Source organism: Pteropus alecto, unplaced genomic scaffold (genome assembly GCF_000325575.1).
Source record: "Pteropus alecto unplaced genomic scaffold, ASM32557v1 scaffold88, whole genome shotgun sequence".
NCBI lineage: Eukaryota > Metazoa > Chordata > Mammalia > Chiroptera > Pteropodidae > Pteropus > Pteropus alecto.
In genome coordinates, this window is record NW_006494611.1 from 16538092 (window position 1) to 16561430 (window position 23339).

The following is a 23339-nucleotide window of genomic DNA, read 5'->3' on the forward strand; positions in this document are numbered from 1 at the left end:
GGGGGAACCACTGTACGTATTTGGCAACAGGAGATCTGTACGCACTTATACCCTGGATCTCAGCTATACTCCAAACAGATATGTAAAATCATCTGTATTTCCTCACAGAGTAAAAACAACTCATAAGGCATTGTTAAATAAATGTAAACCAAATATCTGATCCATGCCATCTATGTATAGAAAACAAACAAAATTAATACCATCTTTCCTAGGATCCTCGCTGATCCCATGCCTGGGATAACAGAATACATACAGTTTAAAAAAAAGCTATTACAAAAAGCTTTGGAAAAGTAGGCAAGTAAATAAATGGTTGAATTATTTTCTTTATTGAATTAAAATTATGCAATGTATAAAACAGCAATACAGAGGGATTTGATGCCATAATATATACAACTATCTTTAAAGTCAGGATGTAAGTTACAATGATTATGAATATAAAATTTGTATTAAAACATTCTCCATAGTGATTTATTTGGCTGTTTTAGTTCGAAGTCGTCGTTTGAGAATCTGATGATCACTTTCCTTCACTTTATGGTCCATTAAAATCTGAAATTAACAATTTTGAAATTTTTTAATAAAAATAAAATCTTATTTATAATTAGAAAGATATGTTCATGTGCTTACTAATTAATATAACAAGTACATTATATTTTTTGTCCTCTTGGACTATAGGTACACTATCTTCTATAAAATAAGCACACCTACAGTAATAGATTTTGTAAAAGATTCTTTCAACACTAAATAATTCTAAATTAAAATAATCTACATTCTGTATTAAATTCAAGACATACACAGTTTGAAATAACTACTGACATATTTGGAAACACGTGACTCAAATAATTTTTAAGAAATGATCTTTCACAGCAACAAGTATATAACAACTTAGAAAGTAGAAAGAGCATTATATTGCAACTAAAAAGGGAATCATTTCAGGCAAGTGAGGAAATTATGTACTAATCAGACAGATGGTGAAAAGTGACTACAGAATAGTACTTCCAAAAGCATGTCCTAATTGACCCCAAATCTTTCCACTTGTCTTTAAGTGTCTATCTTATATCTAATAGCTACTATTGCAAAAAGACTGTTCCCTGATTTTTCTTGGCCACTTCCTGTTAAAGGCTTTTCCTTTAATTACTTTTCTATTTTCACTTTTATCCACTAGGCAAATGTAAGCATGATAGAAAATTAGAACTTTCCCTGTAATAGCACAGCCTGCTCTGAGTGAGGAGAATGAGTCATACAGTCAGGGTGACAAACTACAGTCTTTTCTTAATAGAATCTGTAAGACTTAGAGGAAAAATGGGAGGAAATGACTGAATGTCAATTCTATATTTTTACCAGGCACACTTAGGCGCAGATGTGTACAACTCTTGTGATAAATATAAGACAAATAGATGTTAGGAGCAAATAAATTACTAAATAATGATAATTCTATTGATGGAATTAAAATTACTGATGGATTTATATCAATGCATGAGAATCTGAATCCATTAATGTAGCATTTACATTTAATTACTATGAATTTAACACATCTGATACCAAAAGTAAAACGTTTAAAGCATGTTTTAAGAGATTTGATCTGAAGAATAAAAATTCAATTATAAAATCTGAATTGTTATAAATACTTCAGAATTAAAAAGAACATGAACAATTTTACTTTTAAGAAAACTGAAACAGTAGCTTACCACTTGGCCAGATATATCAATAGGAGATGAAATTTCATTTGTGTATAATTTCCGTTTGGCCCGCTTTGGTCGAGATACATTTTCTTTACTTACTTCTACATTTGAGAGCTTCGAAGAGCTCATTGTTTCAATTATCTTCTTTGCTATGAAAAAAAATATTAAGTCCTGAAATAATTTTCTAACTACAAAAGTTTAAAATCCTTAATAAATAAATATACCAAATTAAAAACAAAAGCATTGTAATTTATAAATGGTGAAAGTACATGAATAGACAATTCAAAAAGAAAAAAGTGAAATACCTAATAAATGCATGAAATAATAACTAAGAGCAAAAACAATAAAAGCAAATAAATAATATATCATTTGACTAGAGTTCAAATAGTGAAAAGGTGTGGTAAATTAAATAACATCAGTAAAACTCGGGTGTCTTTAATGACTTGAAAGAGGTTTATGCTATGTTAAACAAAAATGTGGGATCCACATACAGTGGGCCATGAGGCATTAAAAATAAAGTGGTAGATCTAGTTCAGTACTCTCACGTAAAGATGTCCAAACGAATATTAACTAAAGGTAGTTTGTAATTTTGAGTCCTTTACTTATAGTTCACACACACACACACACACACAGTCAAAGAGAGCAAACTGTTAACAGTTGGTTGCTTCTGGTCAGTGGAAAATGAATTTTTAAATTTATTTGTACATTCGTTTTATTTTTTTCAACAGACACATATTGGTTTTAATGGAAAACGTACTTCCATTTGGGGAAACTTCTGGATAGAAAATCGATATACATGATAGCAACTACATATTTTTTAAAATAGAAAAAACATTTAAGGAAATATGCTAAATTGAGGATCTATGTGTCAAAGGCTGAGCTGAGCTTGGGAGAGCTGAGCTGCCAGATGTCAGAGTAGCCAACTGACACAAGCCAAAATGAAAGTAACACTCAGCCTTTAACCACTTACAGCAATAGAATAAGCAAGAAGCTAAACTTGAGAAAGCCCAACTCTCACACACTCCCTTATCTGTACTTCCCCATGGAATGGCATGCAGTCCAGGTCATGTGGATCAGCACACAAGGGAGGGTCATCTCATTGCCAAGGGAACCCTAGACAAAAAGGCTCATGCATTCTCAGTTTTACGGACCTTGAAGTTGGAGGCCAGGAGGAAGGGCCAGGGTCGAAAAGTAGAGTTAGAGTGTAGAAAGGTATCTTCAAGGTTCCCTCCACTTCCCTGTCATGAGAAGGCAGAGGATCCTGAGGAAGTTCTCTGACAAAGGCCCCCAATAAAGAGGCTCCAAATAAAGGTGGCTAGGCTGGGAATGCAGGTATGTATAAGAGCACAGTTGGCCAGGGGCCCGAATCCTTGACTTAACTCATTTCAGAGACTGAAATGCATTGGCTGTGTACCAAGTCTGGTGTGGGGAGGGCAGCCTTCCTCAGTGAGGCCTAACAGGTAAAGCCTTTGTAGTTGCCTATGGTCAGTCTGAATAAAATCACACAAGATTCTGGCCTGGTGCCACCAAACTCCCCACTACTATGTATCAGCCACTATTCTAAGAGCTGAGGACGTGAACTGGACAGACATTTCACTTGTGGAGCTTATATTCTAGTGAAAAAGATGGCAAGAAAACAAAAAATTATAGCTTAAATAATCCAGTTTGCCCTCTGAAAAGATCACTTTGTCTGCCATGTACTGAATGGATAGGAAACAGGCAAAAGGAAGACCAGTGATATCAAATAGTTAATTAACTGGTTGTCAGAATTAATCTTGTTTTTTTTCCCCCTATATTTCCAAGTGATCAACAACAGGCATGCATTATAGTTACAATCCAAAGTAGGAATATCTTATGTTCCTAGAAATAAATTTACAAAAAGTCTACACCAGGTATATAGGTAGAGAAGCTCTAAAGGAGCTGAGTCAATCTTAAGTAAGGGAGTCAATTTTCATATGGGTAACTCCCTCTCCTTGAAAACAAATTTCCTTTTACTATATAAGTGATAGTCAATACAATTGAATCTAATACAAAAGAATCTAAAATAATAAGTCCTGCTTTTCCAAATTTACACATTTAACAGTTTGCTATTTGTCCCTCCAGATTATTTCTATGCTTGTACAAACTATCCCTTTAAAAAATATATATATATTTTGAAAAATATATACAAATGTGTCTGGTAGGACTGCAGTTCCCAAACTGTGCACTGAGACAGGCTGTAGCAAACTCACAGGAGCACAAGTCCACCAATCTCTATAACTACATTAAACAGCCTGCTCTGGATATTCACAGTGACAATAGTTCGTTTAGTTTCAAAGTAATATTGCATTCCTTTTGATGATGATGTATCTTTGCAACCAGGATTTTCAGAAACTGAATTTTCAGTGGTTGTCTGGCCTTAAATACTAATGGATGGAACTATTATAGAGGTCTCTTTATGTGCAGAAGCACACTGAAAAAAATGACTGAGTTACTAAGGGCACTATGAACCAAGAAAGTGTGAAAACCTCTGTGGTTAAGTTTTTACAGAAAGTATTTTTATACAACCTATCTGACTCAATTCAACTGTCTCTGTTGATAGTTCCTTTCCCTCCCTATGCTCCTCACTTCTAGTCTCCAATTTATCTCATTGCTACCACTCAGGTAATCTCATGAAAACCTGCTCCTCTACCAGCCCCTTCCCCCAATCTCTTCACATTCTGCATACCAGATGCATACAGGTATCTGGAATTGCCTGCACATTCCCTATACTCTTCCTATGTTAAAACTGTTCCCTATGGTAGATATGTGTGTATACATATATATGTATGTGTTTGTTTATATATATATAAACAAACATTAATATATGCTCAGATATACACTCTATACATGTGTGTATGTATATATATAGAATAGTACTATATATATATATATAGTACTATTCTATATATATACATACACACATGTATAGAGTGTAAGTATATAGTGTATATATATATATATATATATATACACTATATACTTACACTCTATACATGTGTGTATGTATATATATAGAATAGTACTATATATATATATATAGTACTATTCTATATATATACATACACACATGTATAGAGTGTAAGTATATAGTGTATATATATATATATATATATATACACTATATACTTACACTCTATACATGTGTGTATGTATATATATAGAATAGTACTATATATATATATATAGTACTATTCTATATATATACATACACACATGTATAGAGTGTAAGTATATAGTGTATATATATATATATATATATATACACTATATACTTACACTCTATACATGTGTGTATGTATATATATAGAATAGTACTATATATATATATATAGTACTATTCTATATATATACATACACACATGTATAGAGTGTATATCTGAGCATATATTAATACACAGGTATTAATATGGCTATTATGAAGAAAAAAGCATTAAGCAATTAAACTCAATAGACATTTATAGAAGTATGTTTTTGAGATATTATATATGAATAGGTAATGTTTATCTATGCATAGAAAAACACATTAATAGAATATATACCATGATACTAACAGTGATATCTCTGGAAGGTATAATCCTGCCAACGTTTCAATATCCAGTTAAATCCTACCTCTTCCGTAAAATCTTCCCAAAGCCTCCTAATCAGAATAGCTTGCTTCCCTCCAATACTACCACAGCACTTTGCTTGTATCTCTATAACTGTATTAAGCAGCCAGCTCTGGATCAATTACTTAAATATAGGTCTTTCTCTATTAAAAAGTGAACACCTAGGCCTATCATTCTTCCATGTTTCCTCCCACAGTACCTAACAGAGGACAATGTCTACCTGAAATAATCACTGTTGTTGAGTTTCCATACCAATCAGATATTAGAAAACACCCTATATCTAACATGAAAGGTCATTTAATTAATTTTCTGCAAACCTTTTGATTGAAGAATTATTGGAGAATGTTGTAAGAAGTCTCCAAATTTCTGTAGCGTTCCTTCTTTTTTCTTGGGGGCCAAGTTTATATTAATTGCAGATGCCTGACTCCGTAAAGAATATGTCTTCTGAGATGATGAACGTGTGAACCCCTAATAAACAAACATTTTTTGTAATTATTGATGAGGAATGTTAGAAAGCAATAGTAATAGCCATGGGTGAATTAAAGAGGCCAAAGATTATGAATTCTCAGGCAGGAAACATGGGACTAAGTATATGAAAGGGAAGAAAGGGCCAGAGGATGTCAAAATGAGTGTAATAGGCACATGCTAAGTCAGAAGTGAACACATCAAGAACTGCCTGCTGCTGGCCTAATGCTAAAGTTTATATTCTAAGGTGAATTAGATGAATGAGTAATGGAAAATAAATGAGTTATAACTATTAAAAAAATGAGTTATAACCGGACGAAACTGGATTTCTGGATAATCAATAATGAAATTTGACATCTTTATTTTCATATTCTACTTTATAAATATAAGTTATACAAAAATGGTCAATTTTAGGCAAATTAAAAGACAAACCTTTTGTTCTTTTTTGACAGAAGAATTTCTCTGCTCTGAAACAGGGGACTTAGTTCTGGGTGTAGCATTCTTCTTATTCTCACATTTCACCAAGTCCTAAAAATAATACATTTCAGCACTGGTTAACTTCTTGACAATATTTTAAGAAAGAAAATGGTTCTTAACCAGGGGCAATTCTGACCCTAGGGGACACTGGCAATGTCTAGAGACATTGTTGGCTGTCATTGCTGGGGGAGGGGCATTTTATTGGCAACTAGTGAGTAGATAGATGCCAGAATGCTGCTAAACACCTCTATACTGCACAGGACAGCCTTCCAAAAGAAAGAGGTAGCTAGTACAAAACATCAATCGTGTTGAAGTTGCAAAATCCTGATTGAAAGTATGAATTTTTTTTCATCTTTACTGAGATATTACTGAGATATAACATATATAAGTTTAAGTTGTACAATGTGGTGATTTAATATACATATATACTGAGAAATGATTGAAGGTATGAATTTTTCACATACCATAAATAATGAAATTATAAGAGAGCTAAATAAGAGATAGAAGGGATAACAACTTTTATTTGAACCCTATCTTTAAAAGAAGGCACCAATAAAACAAAATAAAATAAAGCACAGTAATATACCTGTGCTTTCCTCAACTCCCAAATCCTGAAAGTATCTATGTCTAAGACCTCTAATTGAAATTTGGCAGCACTGAAATCAAAATAAAAAAAACAAACAAAATCTTTAATATAAGCATAGGTAAAATGTGAAAATTAAGAAACTTACTCTCTCTTCCCTACTAAATAGGCATGACATCATAGGAAAAGCCTTCTGTAGTATACTAACATAAGTGAACTGGTACAAATTCTACTTCTATCAAAGATTATAAGCATAAAAGGGAAAAAAAGGAGAAGCAGAGAAAAGACCAGAATTCAAGTTACAAAGCAGAAGTCATAAACAGCAGGCTTCTCTTTAAAAGGGAAAGACAGATGGCAATCATGGGAAGCAAACGAAGAAAGTACAACCCCATCACACTTGTAGTGTTCAATAAAGAGCTCTTTGGTGTCTTCACTGGAGTAGAATATAGCACTGTATACATGATTTTCACAGGGACCTTACAATACTAGTTTATTACAGCAGTGAAGAGCTAGCAAAATCAGTTAAAATTTTTAACTGATTTACCATACAACCATTTGTATATCTATTCTGAAATACACATGGGGAATATATAACAACAGTAAAATGAATAAAATAATTGTATTTAACCCTGTGAGTACACAGTAAATTTTCCTTTTCCCTTAAAAAATAATCAAGGAAAAGTCAACATAGATGATAAAATACTTGGTATATTAAAATGTATTAAATGTAAATTAACTATAGAATAAGTTAACTAAGGCTCTACAAAACAATCTCTAAAGATGTTCTAAGTATAGCAGAAAATATACTAAATAATATTCATTTAGCATATTTATTACCTGACAGAGAGCCTCAGGAATATGGTTAATACTATTTCTACTCTTCCACCAGCTTGAAAATATACTACTCTTTAAAGAAGTAAAAAAAAAATGTTGGAGATAAAGTTATTGTGCTGGAGAGTTAATATTTAGGTCTAAACTTAAAACAAGTAACTATGAAAATAAATATTACCATTTATTATGTATCTACGATACATGGAGAAAAAACTAAGCATTTTAAACATATTATATCTACTCCTTTATTTCCAAAACAAAGAAACTGAGGATCAGAAAGTTTATGTGGTATGGTAGAAGGCTTGATAACCGTACAATCAGAAAGCTGCAGTAAGAAGTAAATAGTTTTTACCCTACCACTAAATAGAGGTCTGAATTTTAATATACTGGCTATTAGAAAAAGAATTTCTCTTCTAAAAGGTACCGGTTATGACCATTGAGACCTAAGATTTTAGTTAAATAACAAAGATTATACTCAAACAAGTTAGTGTTTCAATTTCTATAATTTCTTTATCAACCATTTTTCTCTTCCATGGGAGCGGACGTGGCTAAGTCTGAACAGACAGATATACTGAAATAGCTCCCCAATAAAACTCACCATCATTTGACCTAACACAACCTCACTGAAGTAAGGGATAAGCTATATATTTTAATATCTATACATAAGCTTTTTGTTTGAAGACTATTAAACTATAGTGATATTCTTAAAGAGTAAAGAATATGCCATAAATTATGATGTTGGTCTCTGCAGTGCTTATGAACACGAGGGCAGTGTAAAAGACTTTACTATAAAACTATATATAATGATAATAATGTTTGCTTGTTATATTCACTCATTGGTTAAGCATTTACCTCTTCCATTTCATTACTCTTCCTCTTCCGAGCCTTGGCAATCTTAACTGTCACAGGTAAGGCACAACCAGGGTGTTTCACTGCCATTTTGTTTGGCCGTAAAGGTGTAAACTGAATCTCTAACTCAGGTTTTGGAAATCGAGTAGTTTGATTATTTTCTGTTGACACTTCACAAGAGTCAAGGACTACAGATTCATCCTACAACAGAATTAAAAAGGAAAAAAAATCTAATTTGCAGAATATGAATTTATAAATTGCAAGGAATTTACTCTCAAATACATTTTAAAGACAATGAATTGGAAAAGATAAAAAGTGTGCTTGGGTCAAATTCGCCAGACAAGGACAAAGAGACTGAGTTACCATCTAACCTCTCCAGGTTTATAACATGGTATGTTAAAATCAAGAGAAACTTAGAGATCAGTATTTCCCAAACTTGTATGAGCATAATAATTATCTAGAGAATTTGTTTAGAAGATTCTTGGACCTTACCACAAACCTCCTATATCAGAACTCTCCAAGGAAAGGGTCTAGAAATTTTAATAAGTACCTAGTTTGTAAATGGATTATAAAGTTTGCTGCAAATTCTTTGCTACTCTTCCCACTGAGTTTCATTCATCTTCTTTGAATCTGGGCTGGCCTTAATGATATCCGTGACCAGCAGGATGTGGTGGAAGTAACATCATGGTTCTTCTGAGGCTCAATCATAAGAAGCCTTTGAACTTCCACCCTGTGCTCTTGGAACACTAATTTATGGGACACTCACCCTCAAAATGCCCCAGCTCAGGATCTAGCCACTGTGCTGTAAGGAATCCAAGCCACAGGGAGAGGCCACATATATGTCCAGTTGAGCTCCCAGAATCAATTATCAGCTATGTGAATAAATCATTTTGGATTTTCAACCCAGTTGAGCATACTGATTTCATGAAGGCAAGAAAAATACACAAAATGGCCTAAAAACACCATTTTCTAAAACTGTGAAATATATAAAAACTGCTGGAATTCTCAATAGGAAATCAGGAGGTTTTAGGACAGCATAAATTTATAAAAGAATAAATGTTCCACATGTGACTGTGCAATTAAGAATTAATCCTTTCTATGATGATTTGTATTAGTCTCCAAGGTCGATGCTAATTATTTGAAACTCAACCAAAAACTATCAAGCAAAGGCCAAGAGAAAAGAAATGGCTTGTTAGTTCTCCAGATTAAAATGTCCTCTCTTCCTGTTATCTGCTTGGTAAAATTCTATTCACCTTTAAGACCCAGGATGACATTACTTTCTCTAATCCACATCCACTACCATTCAGGCAAAATTCACGGTATTATCTTCAGGCAGTGTTTCTTCTTAGCAATCTCTTCCTAACACTTGCCCATAAGGTAAAGTTAAATAAGGCAGTCATTTATGCATGTGTCTTACTAGATTCTTTACTTCTTGAGGATGGCGATCATGTCTTATTTATGTTTGTATTCGCAGCATTTAGCAAGGTTCCCAACACTAATCCTAATAAATGTGTTAAAAAAAATTTTTTAAGTAATTTTATCTTCAAAGCTTTAAGTGACTTAGAATTATTTATTTATTTCATATGTAATCTGAGAAACTCTGTATTATCCAAAGTTATTCACAGAAACCTATGCCCATCACAAATTAAGGAAATTCATTATGAGTTAGTGAGATTTGCTGACAGTTATTAAATGGGTATGATTTCAAAAAAATATATTATTTAATAGATGCCAAAACTTACTTTTTTAGCCTTTAGGAATTAATCAAATAATTCTGAAATTTTTCTATTTTCAATTTTAAAAAAGGCATAGAAAAAATAAGTTTCTACTGACTATTTTAGAGGCCTCTGATGTGATCTTTTTTTGTAATTGTTCAATTTCATTATCTTTCTGTAAGTTACTGGAGACCAGTGCTTTCAGCTGTATTTCTAAAGCTGCAACCAGTTGATCCCGTTCTTCTCGCCACTTTTGAAGATTATTATCTTTCTCTGCCAGATGCTAATTAAAGGGACTTCGTAAGAGTACATAATCATGTATATTTTATCTTCTATGGGATTTCCTATTTCTGACCAACCAGTTTAAATTAACAGATTTGTTGTTTGAGATCAATATCACTTTGAGAGGTTAATATATGGAGACCTAAAAAATCTCCCAAAAGAATTTCACCTCTCCTCAAAAGCCTCTAGTTTTCCTTCCCACAGCTGAGAACACATGTAGATAACTGTATAGCAAGGTACCTACAATTGATTAAATTATACTTCCATGTGTTATTTGGTAATTAATGGTCATTGGTAAAGAGGGTAAAAAAAGCGTACTATGTTACCAAATGCCCACCTCTACTTCATTCTTGGAAATTTCAAAACTCATTGACTGCGGTTCAGTTTTAACTCTGCCAGTATCCGTTGAACTTGTATGTCTGGGCTTGATATTCATAATTTCTTTTTCCTAAAGTAAAGAAATATTAGAGCAACAAGCCACTGTAACAGAAGTAGATTAAAACACTTCACCTAAGAATATAAAATCAAGATTTGGGTGGATTAAATAGAGGAAGTAATCAAACACATCTTCAGTGACCATGTAACTTTCCTTGCTCCTCTCTTTCATCCTTAGAGACTCAGGAAACTTTCCAGCCTTTTCTGAGTCTGATATAAGGAAAACGTAAAAGATTACATTCAACTTCCAAGGTGTTTTACATATATTGTCTTATTTTACTTTCAATGTAACTCTGAGTTAGATATGTCAAGAATCATTATTCCTACTTTCCAGGTAAGGAAAGAGAGAACTAGAGGTGTCTGTGCTGAGTTGGAATTTGAACTCTGATAACGCAATTTTAAAAAACTAAAGGAGTCTTGGAGATGCATTAGAGTAGAAAAGACCACATTGACAACTAACACTTTTCTTACTGCACAGTAGTGTTATCCTACTTTCTCAGTCACAGGGTATGTTCTATTCCTAAACCCTGCTTCAGGGATCTATAAAGAAGTATCAGATTACATTTTTAAACCTGATAAATTCCAACGTGGGCCTTCTCATTACAGCTATCAAAATCAAAAGTCAAATGCATATCTTATGTCACCAACCCATTATTGCCTTATAAATAAGATTCTACTGAAATCATAATGAGGAGATAATAGCATATACTTTCACTGTGGGGAAAACTGTGCTAATTGTTTTACAAATGCTCGCAATTAATTTTCACAACTCTATTTAGAAGACATTATTATCTCTGAACCAATCATAATGATAAATTCCAAAAACTCAAAATTCGTGAAAAATATCCAAATAATTTTTCAAACTCTGATTCTTCTCTGGTCTACCAAAACTTACTTTTTTAGCCTTTAGGAATTAATCAAATAATTCTGAAATTTTTCTATTTTCAATTTTAAAAAAGGCATAGAAAAAATAAGTTTCTACTGACTATTTTAGAGGCCTCTGATGTGATCTTTTTTTGTAATTGTTCAATTTCATTATCTTTCTGTAAGTTACTGGAGACCAGTGCTTTCAGCTGTATTTCTAAAGCTGCAACCAGTTGATCCCGTTCTTCTCGCCACTTTTGAAGATTATTATCTTTCTCTGCCAGCTGTGCTGTAAGTATTTCCTAACAAGGAAATAGAGAAAATGTTAAAATAAATCTTGAAACATTATGTATCTAAAAATTTTTTGAAATTTTTATTATAAATAACACAAATACAACTGTGAACATGATATATAACAGATTACATAGTATAGTCTAGATAAAGTATTTACTGTACATGCAAAACAAAATACATAATGCCTTTATATATATTTTAACATCCACGTGGCCACCTCATTCCAAAAGTCAATTTACTGGTCACTTCTCTCAATAAAAATTATAACTCAAACAAATATTAGCATTTCCCCCAATATTTGGGAAATAAGAGGATAAAATTACAGTAAAACAAATAACAAAACTAATAGCAACAATAGAGAAAGGAAAATAAAAAACGCCATTAAAAATAGGTTTAAACAATCATGAAACAGTGCTAAATTAAAGAAAATATGTGCAAGACCTAAACATGAAAAAACTATAAAAACACTGCTGAAAGAAATTAAAGAACACTCAAATAAATGGAGAGATAATCTGTTCAAGGGTCAAAAGACTCAATATTGTTAAGATGTCAATTCTTCCTAAGTAATCTATAGAGCTGTTAAACAAAACAGCTATAAGACTTTTTAGAAGAAAGGGTTTATTAGACCACTGCTAGCAAGAAAGACCTGGTCCTAGGGCATGAAGTCTGAACCACTAGCAGCATGGCCAAGTGAAAAGAAAGCATGTCCACAGTCTAGAAGTTGAGTGTTTTTATAAATCAAGTGTGTGTATGTAGGGTGGGGCAGGAGGAGGGAGGGGGAGCGGGGGCATTCTGAAAGAATTTACATTAGCTATACACAAAGCAAGTGGGAGAAGCTGAAGTGGGGCCAGCTCGGGGATAAGCATAGAGTCTGTGAGGAAGAAGTGTCAGCTCCTGTGGATTAGCTATGAGCAACGGGTTGGAAAGTTCATGTGTAAATAAGAAGTAGAAACTCCTGAGGTTCGATGGCATCTGGCTATTTTCTTTTGGATAATCGTGGAAATAGCCACCTGGAAATTAATCCTAAATTTCAAAAGATATACAAAAATGTGAGCTGTCTTTTGTCAGAGCTGGCCTATAGCTATTATTAAGAGGCTAACTGTTCTATCACTTTCTCTCACTCTCTGGCAGCTGTAATTTTAATTCAGAACATTTCAGAATTTTCTTCTTGTAAGCATCAAGGAAATTTCAATCAAAACTCAGGCAGGTATGTGTGCATGTGTGTTAAAGAAATGGAAAAGCTGATTCTAAGAGTTGTAATATAGAAATGCAAATGATCTGGGACAATCAAAATTATTTTGAAAATGAAAAACAAAGTAGGAGGAATCACACCATGTCCTTTCAATTCTACTATAATAATCAAGACTGTGTGATATTGGTGTAAGAATAGAGATCAGTGGAACAAAGGAAGGTCCACAAATATATGGTCAATTGACATTCTACAATAATACCACAGAAATTTGATGGAGGAAAGGGCAGTCTTTTCAACAAAGGGTGCTGGAACAATTGAATAGCCAAGTGAAAAGAAAATAAACCCCAACTCTAATCTCATACCATATTATAAAAATTAATCCTTGGACAAGTGATTTATGACAAAAGTTGCAAAGCAGTGGGAAAGAAAACAGTTATTTCAAAAAACACTACCAGGAAAATTGGTGATCTACATTAAAAAAACAAACAACAACAACAACAAAAAACCAGCCTTGACCCCTGTCAGGGAGGTAAAATTATCTTCTTCCATTCAAGTTCTTCTGACTGGACTAATAAACAATACATGACAGATAAGCAGGAGAAAAACAAATCAAAGTTTACTAACATGTATGCCTCCTGCAAACATGGGAAAGACCCAGGAATACTAACTTGCAAGATGGCAGAAGCCATCGCCTTAAATATCTAGTCTCAGCTAAAGATAAATAATGTCGGGGGAGGAGACTCAGTTAAGGAAGTCACCAGAAAAAGCAGTGTGAATACCGGTGAGATTGTTATGCAGAGTTAAATCCTGCCTTTTCCATCCATAGAGATAGCAGGCCTGGTAGAGTGAGGGGAACATCCTTATAAATGGAAATTGCCCTTATAAATGTAAATGTCCTTTTATGAAGGGTAATTTCGACTTGGTTTTCACAGCTTCTCCCAGGTCTTATGTTTTTTTAAAAATAATCAATATCCTAAAGCAGCATATTTTGGGGTGGCAAACTCTGCTCCCATTCACTCTTATCTCACATCAACACAAAAATCATTTCTATGGTCTAAGTATGAGAACATCTTCACGTCCTTGGGGTTCATTAATGAGAAGATTAGGAAAATAAACTAAAATAAGTTCAAGAATTATATATTCTTCATAAAAAGGCAATAAGAGAGTAAAAAAGTAAACTAGAAAAGAGGGAACTTGCTATACATTACAGACAAAGGGTTCCTGTCCAGGAAGTATAAGCAACTCCTACATCAACAAGAAAAAGCTGGACATTTCAAGAGAAAATAGTATGCAAAGGGACATGTGAAAGCAGAACAAATAAACAAATGAAACCATCTTCAACCTAACTAATTAGGGAAAAGCACATCAAAGCCATAAAAAATGACTGATAACACCATGTGTTGGTGAGACTATACAGCAACTACAATATCAGTTGGAGTATAAATAAGTACAACTACTTTGAAAGTCAATGTGGCATTCTACTAGAGTTCCACATATGTAAACCCTATACCTAGCAATTCTATTCTTAGCTAAATATGCAACAAATACATGCACATGTGTACTAAGAGAAATGCGCAAATGTTTGTATAATTTATTCAGCAGCCCCAAACAAGAAATAACCATTAAACAACATTAAAATGAATAGACTGTGGTAGAGTCATACGCTGAAACATTTGGAAATGAAAATGGACTAACTCCGACTACATAAAATAACATTAATGATTTCACAAACAACACTGAATGAAAAAAGCTAGGAACAGACAAATTGTTTCCATTTATGTAAAATTCAAAAATGGCCCAAAGCAAAGAATTAAACTAAAACATTAAAAGAATTGTTACTACCATTGGGAAAGAAGTAGAAGAGATGGCCTCTGCGGTGCTGGCAATGTTCTTTATCTTGAACTGGGTCACAGTTAAGTGGGTACTGGCTTTATAATAATTCACTGAACTATGTTTGTTTTGTTTACTTACTGTTATATGTTACAATTTTAAAAACTTAAAAAGTCAACAATTTATTTCTTAAATATGGCAGACACATTTATCCTAGGTATGATTATAAAGAAATATATGGGAAAAGGAAGCAGCTAGCTTCCTCTAGTATTAAAACTTCAAAGTAGCTTTACTTGCTGACACATGGACTACTGACTGGGAAAAGGAAGTGGCCCTATACCTGGTTTGGAATTGGAGTGTCTATGACAGCCAACAGTTTTAGTTTCATTTCTTGAATCTTACTATTGCTCAGAACAGTGTGTTGGGCTGTGGCACAGGAACAGAGAACCAGCAAGAACCTTTCTTGTTACTACAGATGCATCAGAATCCTGCTTAAACCAACACTTCCTGAAGGCACACCTCCAATCACATGAAGCTGGCACATAAAACGAAACATACTGACATCTCAGAGCTTTAGTAATGACAAGTATTAGTCTAAGTATTTGTCATATGATTTGGCATATGACAAAAAGAGTCATGACTCTAAGGAAAGATGACAAATAAATATGTAGTATCTTGGATTAGATCCTAAACCCAGAAAAAACATTAGTGAGAAATCAGGTGGAATTTTAGTAAGATCTATAATTTAGCTAACTGTACTATAATAATTTTAATTTGTTGGTTTTGATCACTACACTGTTGTTACATAAGATGCTAACATCACAAGCTGGGTGACGGGTATACAGGAATTCTCTACTAGTTACACAACTTTCCGGTAAATAAAATGATTTTGAAATAAAAAGGTGAAAATGTTTTAAAAAATCCGTGGGGAAAATCATCTTTAATCTTTTCAAAATTAATATTCCTGTTTTCACTATAAGGTTTATCTGTTATCAGTAAAATTTTCTCATTAACAAAGGAAATACCAACGGATGACAATGCAATTACTGCCAAATTACTATCACTGTAAATAGAGAGCCAGTTTTTCATTTAAAGATATTAATGTGTTGCTCAATAGTTTTTCTAGGATCAATGAACCTCTTTTTTCTGATGGTCAACATTGGGTGTCAAACAGATTAAGCTGTCAGTTTAAACAAGGAGGAAATAAAACAAGCTAAGATAGAATTGCTATAGGACATAAAGCTAGTCAATGTAAAACTGAAGGCTATTTCTACCTATAGTCTGCTAGAAACTAGCTGACTGTAAAAAAAAGTCCTGACAAAATTGGCATATGAGATAATAATACATACCATGTTAGTAGAATCTATACTTCAAAATACAAAAAAAAAAAGTTTTACAATATAATCCACAAATAATCCTGTGGCAAGCAAAAGGAAGAGATTTTTAAGTTCTGTATCTAGACAGAAATTAGATGTTTCCTCAACTTGCTTACTAGGCTGAAAAGTTAAAATAAGAACATTAGTGAACTATAAGATAAATTGGGACAGAAGAGTCATCTTGTGTCAACAAAAGAACATTTAAAACCTAAAGAAAAGTTTTATTTATTATAAAAGTTAGAGCTGAATTTTTAAGGACATGAACAGAAACAAGATCTCAATGGATTGAGAAAATGCTCAGGAGAATGGCAGTTTTGCAGTCCCTTTTACACATTAGAATCAAAGGAGAAAATGTTAGTAGATGAAAGGTACATGAAATCCATTGTGGAAGATTAAGGAGGCAGGAGATAGGAAAGTGGGGAAGTCTCTAGGATTGGATAAAAAGCAAAATGGAGAAACACATACTTCTTTTACATTGGTGGGTACAGGATAGTTAATAACATTTACAGCACACAGAGATGGTATTCAGAGAACAAAGTAACAATGAGGGGTTCTGTGGTCTCATGCGCTGAGGGCCTTGTGCTCTGGTGCCTGTGGCTGTGCCTTAGAAGTCTAGAAAAGAAAATTACTCTGACATTTTAAAGGTATGTTACCTGAGCTGCATAAGAACAATGGACAGAGCTCACTTAAGGTGAAGAATGACCTTTGCTAAGGAACCTATACACCTGGGAAGTGACTATCCATCTGCCATGGCCTGCCCAGTTAGGAATCAGTAATAAGATTATCCTATGTGGTTAACTTCTGGTCACTGAGCTTCTCAAGCCTACTATGCCAAGCTCCGCTGAGCTTGGCAAGTTTATTACACAGGCCCTTTTTCATTCACAACACACAAAAAAAGCTGCCTTTAAAAAATAAAAACAGTCAACCATGCAGAGATTGATAAGAACCCTAGGGATAATTTAACATACCCAAGAAAGCAGGTGAAATACATCAAAGAGAAAGTATAATTGCTACCAACCACTTCATTTTGTTGCTTTAAACAACGGTCTCTGTCTTCAACATATTTTTTCATCTCTTTGTTTCGTAGATTCTCAGCTTCTTTTGCTTGAGTGATAAGAATCATTTTTTCATCTAACCATTTCTTTCTGTCAGAGTTATATTTCTGTTCAGATTCCTGTATATATAAACAGTACAGATAACTATCACATGCTTAAGAAGTAGATAATAAAATGATTTTTATACCATTTTCATACACCCCATTATTTTTCACTTTTTTAAAAGCTTAAATGCTTTTCTTTCAGCAATGACAAGATCAGAGTTTATTTCAGATTATAAAATGAATGTTGCTGGTTTGCTTTCCTATACAGTGGTCAACCTTTTTGGCACCAGGGACCAGTGATCCTGTGAGAATCTAATGCCTGATGATCTGAGGTGGAGCTGAGGCAGTGATGCTAGTGCTGGGGAGCGGCTGCAAATACAGATGAAGCTTTGTTCACCTGCTGCTCACCTCTTGCTGGGCGGCCCAGCTCCTAACAGGTCATGGACTGGTACTGGTCTGCGGCCTGGAGTTTAGGGACCCCTGCTATACAATATTTCCCTTATGAACTTTACTTTGTTATGAAGTCCATTATTTAAGAACTTTCTTTCATCAGTGAGTGTAAGAAGAAATAAACAATTTAAATTTCTGAAAGAGTTAGAGACCCAAAATGAGAGACCCAAAAAGGAAAAAAAAAAAAGCAACCCTTGGTTTGTGATGGTCATTTCTAACTGTATGGTTCCAAAAATAAAATATTCCTGGGTATACAGGATGCCAAGTAAAACATAACTCGGGTTTCGGGACATTTATTAGTTTAAAGAACATTGAGAACAGCTGTACAGAGAATGTAGTTCATTAGTAATTTTCAAAGTGGCTTCCACGTATCCTTTGGGTTCAAAGGCATCTATCTAATTTATACATTCAAAATCCAAGTGAAACCTCATTTGAAACAAAAACAATAATACCACTGAAATATATATAGATATATATCACTGCTTTAAAAGCTTCTAAAACCACTGTACTAGATTAGCTATGACAGTCCATTCCTGGATTACAAAGGCTATAATCTAAGATAAGTGATTGTATCATTTGAGAACAATGCAAAGCATACCAATACTCCTTAATATGAACATTCTCAATACAGTTAATGTATTTTTTCGTAATTAATGGAGTATTTACTTTGTTCTAGTTTCTTTTGGATTTTCACAGTGGAAAGGGTAATTCTAGAATATACAATTAAGTTACAAAAGAAAGTAATTTTTTGTATTTGTTCAGTATCTGATTATGGATAGCCTGAAATTAAGAAAATAATTTAGATGCAGCAAACATTTCAAAATCATTATTATATTTTATTCAATCTCAAATCTAGTTATGAATGCAACTTCTGATGCACAAAATTTTAAGTAGTATTTGGTAACTCTCATTAAAAAAATTTTTCCTACATGGTGTATTTTATACATAGTATGTTAGAGTTGAACATGGAAAAAATATAAATGCAAAACAGAATATCTTCTATATAGTATGATTTCAAATATATTCCGGTGTCCAGATATACACAACTCTATTCTTTTCCAAGTTAATAATTATATATTGTGACAATAATCAAATAGTCATTTCCTAATAGTCATCTTCTCCATAACCATATTTGATGAGTAAGAAGCTTAAGGAGTAGAAAAATAAGTACAAAGACATAAGGTATAGTATGAAAGTATTAAGTATTAAATACATAAAATATAAAATTGAAGATCCAACCACTGTATATTCCTTGGCAATTAGTACTTTGAATCTTGGGAAATTCCTCCCCATGTCATTTCAATGTATATTAAAAAATTATTATCAATATAGTAACACTTCCTACGAATTATTTTACCCATATCTAAATTAATTATAAAATATTTACTGAATTCTCCTCTCATGAGAAATATAATATATAGACAGATACATACATATATAAATAAAATCATACCTGTAACTCATCTTGAAGCTTACTGAGCTTTTTACTAAGTATATCTGTATTATCCTCAAGTTCTTTACTTGACCTTTCATTATTTTTGGTTTCCAGATCTTTGCATTTTTCCTTCAATTTTTCCAATTCTGATTTGAAAATATAAAATTATTTTTAAAAGCACATGTAAAAAAAGTTAAAACATTTAGAGATATATGAGGCATGGGCTCTGTACAAGAATCAGCAGAATCCAGGAAAAGAACACAGACCAAGACAGAACTAAGACTATACAAGGGCTGCATTTTTAAGAGTTCTTACCAGATTCTTAGAGAAGAGGATCTACAAGGACCTCTAGGAAACCCACTGAATAGTAATCAAAGTATACAGTATAAACAAATGTCAACATTAATTATAGAGGAAACAATGTAGTTCTCAAAAATAAAAAACTGTGATGATATTCTGAAGGACAAAATTAGAGTATTGATATTGAGATAAATATACAAGATGATACTAAGAACTAGTTAGAGGTTTAAAACTGTTGAAAGTTTATTCTTAATGTCTAGAGAATACTGTAAGTTATCATCCAGTTATTATGAACATGTCCTTCTTCTTTCTTTACTATATACAATTTTAATTAGATAAAACATTTTTTATCACATTGGAAAATGGCAAGTGACAAGATATTCCAAAAACACAAATACTTTTTCATTATGAATTATTATAAATGCTACTTTAAATGATATCCAGGAAAATAAGAAAATGGACGTGTATGCCTTGGACATTTAAGCAATCTTGTTTTACCTGTGGCCAGACTTTCAGCTTCCTCTAATTTAGCTTCGAGCACTTTATCTTGTTCTACCTGAGTTTGTTCTTGTTCTTCCAGTGTCATTCGCATGTCTTCAATTATTTTTTCTTTAACATTTAGATCTAAAAATTGGGGGGAACATTTTAGAAATTACATCTAAATATAGATATCCAATTTTTGAGTTCTTCTAAAATTAAAATACACTTTTATTAACTATAATAGAATATGAGCTCTATATAGACAGAAACTTTGTCTTACTCACTGCTACATTCTCAATGCCTAGAACAGCACTGGCATACATGAAGCACCAAATAAATATCTGATGTACTGGTGGATGCTTGGAGGATTACAAGAATGGATGGATAGATGCAAAAGAAATCTTTTTAGATAAAATTAACAAATTTTCAAAGTATAAAACTATTTATACTAATAAGCACATATCTTGGGATTTAGAAAAAGACATTATTTGGCAAAACACTTATTTTTAGTGTTAATATTCTCAAACTAAAACTTTTATCTCCTAAAAACAAAAAAGGCTCAATCCCAATTTGACTTGTTTTTAAATCTCAAGAATTGTTTTATAGAAAAAATTTCAAAGTGAAATACTTATTTCTAGTGTTTTTAAAACCAGCTCTTCAGAAAAGACTGCGTGACCAGCCTTACTGTTTCCAGCCCTTGAAAAATGACAATAATGCTTTACAAACAATTTTACTCATATAAGTAATTTTCAGTATATCTCTCTATTGATGTATTAATTCTAAGAGGAGTCTTAAAATGAAAGGAGTCTTGGTATTATCATATCAACTCCTTTCAAAAAGCATGATTTTCAAATATATTCATATTATACAATTAAGTAATTTTATAAGCTTATTTTAAGAATCCCTTTCCTCTTCCACTCTATATTTTGCACTAAATTTGAGGACCAGAATGAAAGAGTTTAAATATCTAGTTATCAATTAGTAAAGTCCCAAGACACCAATAACCTGCCAATGGCTATCCGCTTATTATTTGAAAGGCAGGAGCAGTAAAAGAAAAAAGAGAATTACATTATCAGTTGATGCCTCCAATAATTAACATTTTATTTCAGGAAAGAATCCAGAAATATGCAACAAACAAAAACAAAAAATAAAGCAACATAAAGACAGCTATGAGACAGATATCTCATCATAGTGATAGCTATGAGTTATAGCTAAATAAGTGACTGTCGAATGAACAAGCAGTCAAGTGCTTAACATTCAGGAGAGAGGATCACTGAGAGCTATAATGTCCTGGGAAGGATTCAAGGAGGAAAGGCTTAAGCATAACATTTGAGAACAAGTACAAAGAAGAAGGGACATTACACGAGCTAGCGATAAAAATGACACATAAATGTCATGCAAAACCCTAGATTAGAAATACTCAGTTATAGTTCAACTATATTTCAGAATACCAGTATACCAGATGTCTACAAAACAAGTACAAAAGCTTAAAATCATGTGATACCATTTCACTTATCATACTGGCAATAAACTTAAAATTTGGTAACACGTAATACTGGCAAAATGTGGGGAAACGGGCACTTGATATACTATTATGTGAATATAAACTAGTATAGCCATTTTGACGGGCAGAATAGCAATAGTCTTCAAAATTTCAAATACACATCATTTGGGCCAACAATTACATTGCTAGAAATTCCCTCTATAAATATATTTACATATGTACACAAAGACGAAAACGTCCATGGTGATGTCTATAACAAAAATGTCTGAAAAAATCTTTTCATCAAAAGAGGTCATATTACCAAAGACTAGACTGTAAAATGTCCTGTTAATTTTCTTAGATATGATGATATTGTGCTTATGTAAGACAATGTCTTTACCTTACAAATTTCATGATAAAGTATTTATGCGTAAAGTACCACTGATGCATGCAAATACCTTTTAAGTTGCTCAGTTTAATATATACATATATGAGAGATAAAAGAGATGCAAATATGGCAAAATATTAAAAAATAGTGTATATAATAAAGGGTATTCAAGTATTGACCTTCTGACTCTCTTCTTTTTAAATTAAAATTTGGAAAAACTTAAGACGGTTGGAATCATTATCTCAACTTTACAAGCAATTGAAAGTGTACCTTAAATTAGCATATAATATTCCCTTTACTGAACTCTGAAATATGTTTCATTTATGATCAACATCATGTCTTTGGTCACAGGAAGGATTCTATTCCTTGCAATAGTGTTTTCTTGTGTACATATTAAAATCAGTTTTATTTCCTCTAGCCTAACCAATTTTGTCAGATTACTTAAGGCTTTTTTACAATAAATTATTTTCCATTTTAAAAAAAGAGGCCATATTAAATAAATTGATATTTCAGTATTAATAAAATAGAATACTACGTAGCCTTTAAAAAGAAAGAGGTTTAAAAGGAGGAAGGGGGAGATAAGGTGGATCCGCATATGGCTATATGGAAAAGTTTCTCAACATTTCCCCAATCTATAAAAACTCATTGTTTTAGTTAGCAATTTCTGCTGAGGTGTTTTCTTGAGATCATACATTTCCAAAGGAAATGTAGTCTTTTATTTAGCTTATCATGGGAACAGAGGCAAAATGGAGCAGGGTAAGATTAAGAACAAAACAAATTAGTGTGGCCATAACAAAAAGTTATGCAATACTAGGTGATGAAAAGGTAGGCTGGAATGTCAAGCTAGAGAGAGAGTGAATGTTATTGTGTGGGTAATATGAAATGGTTGAAAACTTTTAATAGGAAAATAACACAGAGTTTTAGAAAAAAATTAATCCATCTGTGTGGCTATCAAGAGAGTGAGTTTGATATAAGGCCTGGCAAAGGGATAGGACAAATATGAAGAGTCACTAGGAAAAAGTAGTAACGGAATTTAGGTACTGAATCTGAGGGCGAGGGGAAATGATATTTAGAGTCTAAACCCAGGGATGGCAAACATTTTCTGTGAAGTGTCAGACAGTAGCTATTTTAAGGTCTGTCACAACTATTTACCTGCCACTGTAATGTGAAAGCCACAGATAATATAGAAGAGAATACGTTGCTATG

The 23339-nt window shown here is 32.8% G+C and overlaps 1 protein-coding gene across 4 annotated transcripts in view; it reads right to left on the reverse strand.

Moving 5' to 3' along the window:
* Window positions 1–303: 303 nt before the first annotated feature.
* Window positions 304–23339, reverse strand: part of KIF20B (kinesin family member 20B) — a 70510-nt gene continuing 47474 nt past the window's right edge. For 2 of the 4 annotated variants that reach the window (XM_006925961.3, XM_006925960.3), the window contains exons 23-32: window positions 20281–20406; window positions 19501–19628; window positions 17517–17672; window positions 11929–12108; window positions 10845–10955; window positions 8514–8711; window positions 6203–6298; window positions 5623–5773; window positions 1686–1828; window positions 304–546 (exon numbers count right to left, since the gene is read on the reverse strand). In XM_006925961.3, coding sequence (XP_006926023.1) covers window positions 469–546; window positions 1686–1828; window positions 5623–5773; window positions 6203–6298; window positions 8514–8711; window positions 10845–10955; window positions 11929–12108; window positions 17517–17672; window positions 19501–19628; window positions 20281–20406 — 1367 coding nt within the window. In that variant the 3' untranslated portion in view covers window positions 304–468. Of the gene's footprint in view, window positions 547–1685; window positions 1829–2834; window positions 2918–5622; window positions 5774–6202; window positions 6299–8513; window positions 8712–10292; window positions 10452–10844; window positions 10956–11928; window positions 12109–17516; window positions 17673–19500; window positions 19629–20280; window positions 20407–23339 lie in introns of those variants that run through there. The other 2 variants (XM_025042258.1, XM_015599966.2) reach the window with 2 other exon arrangements.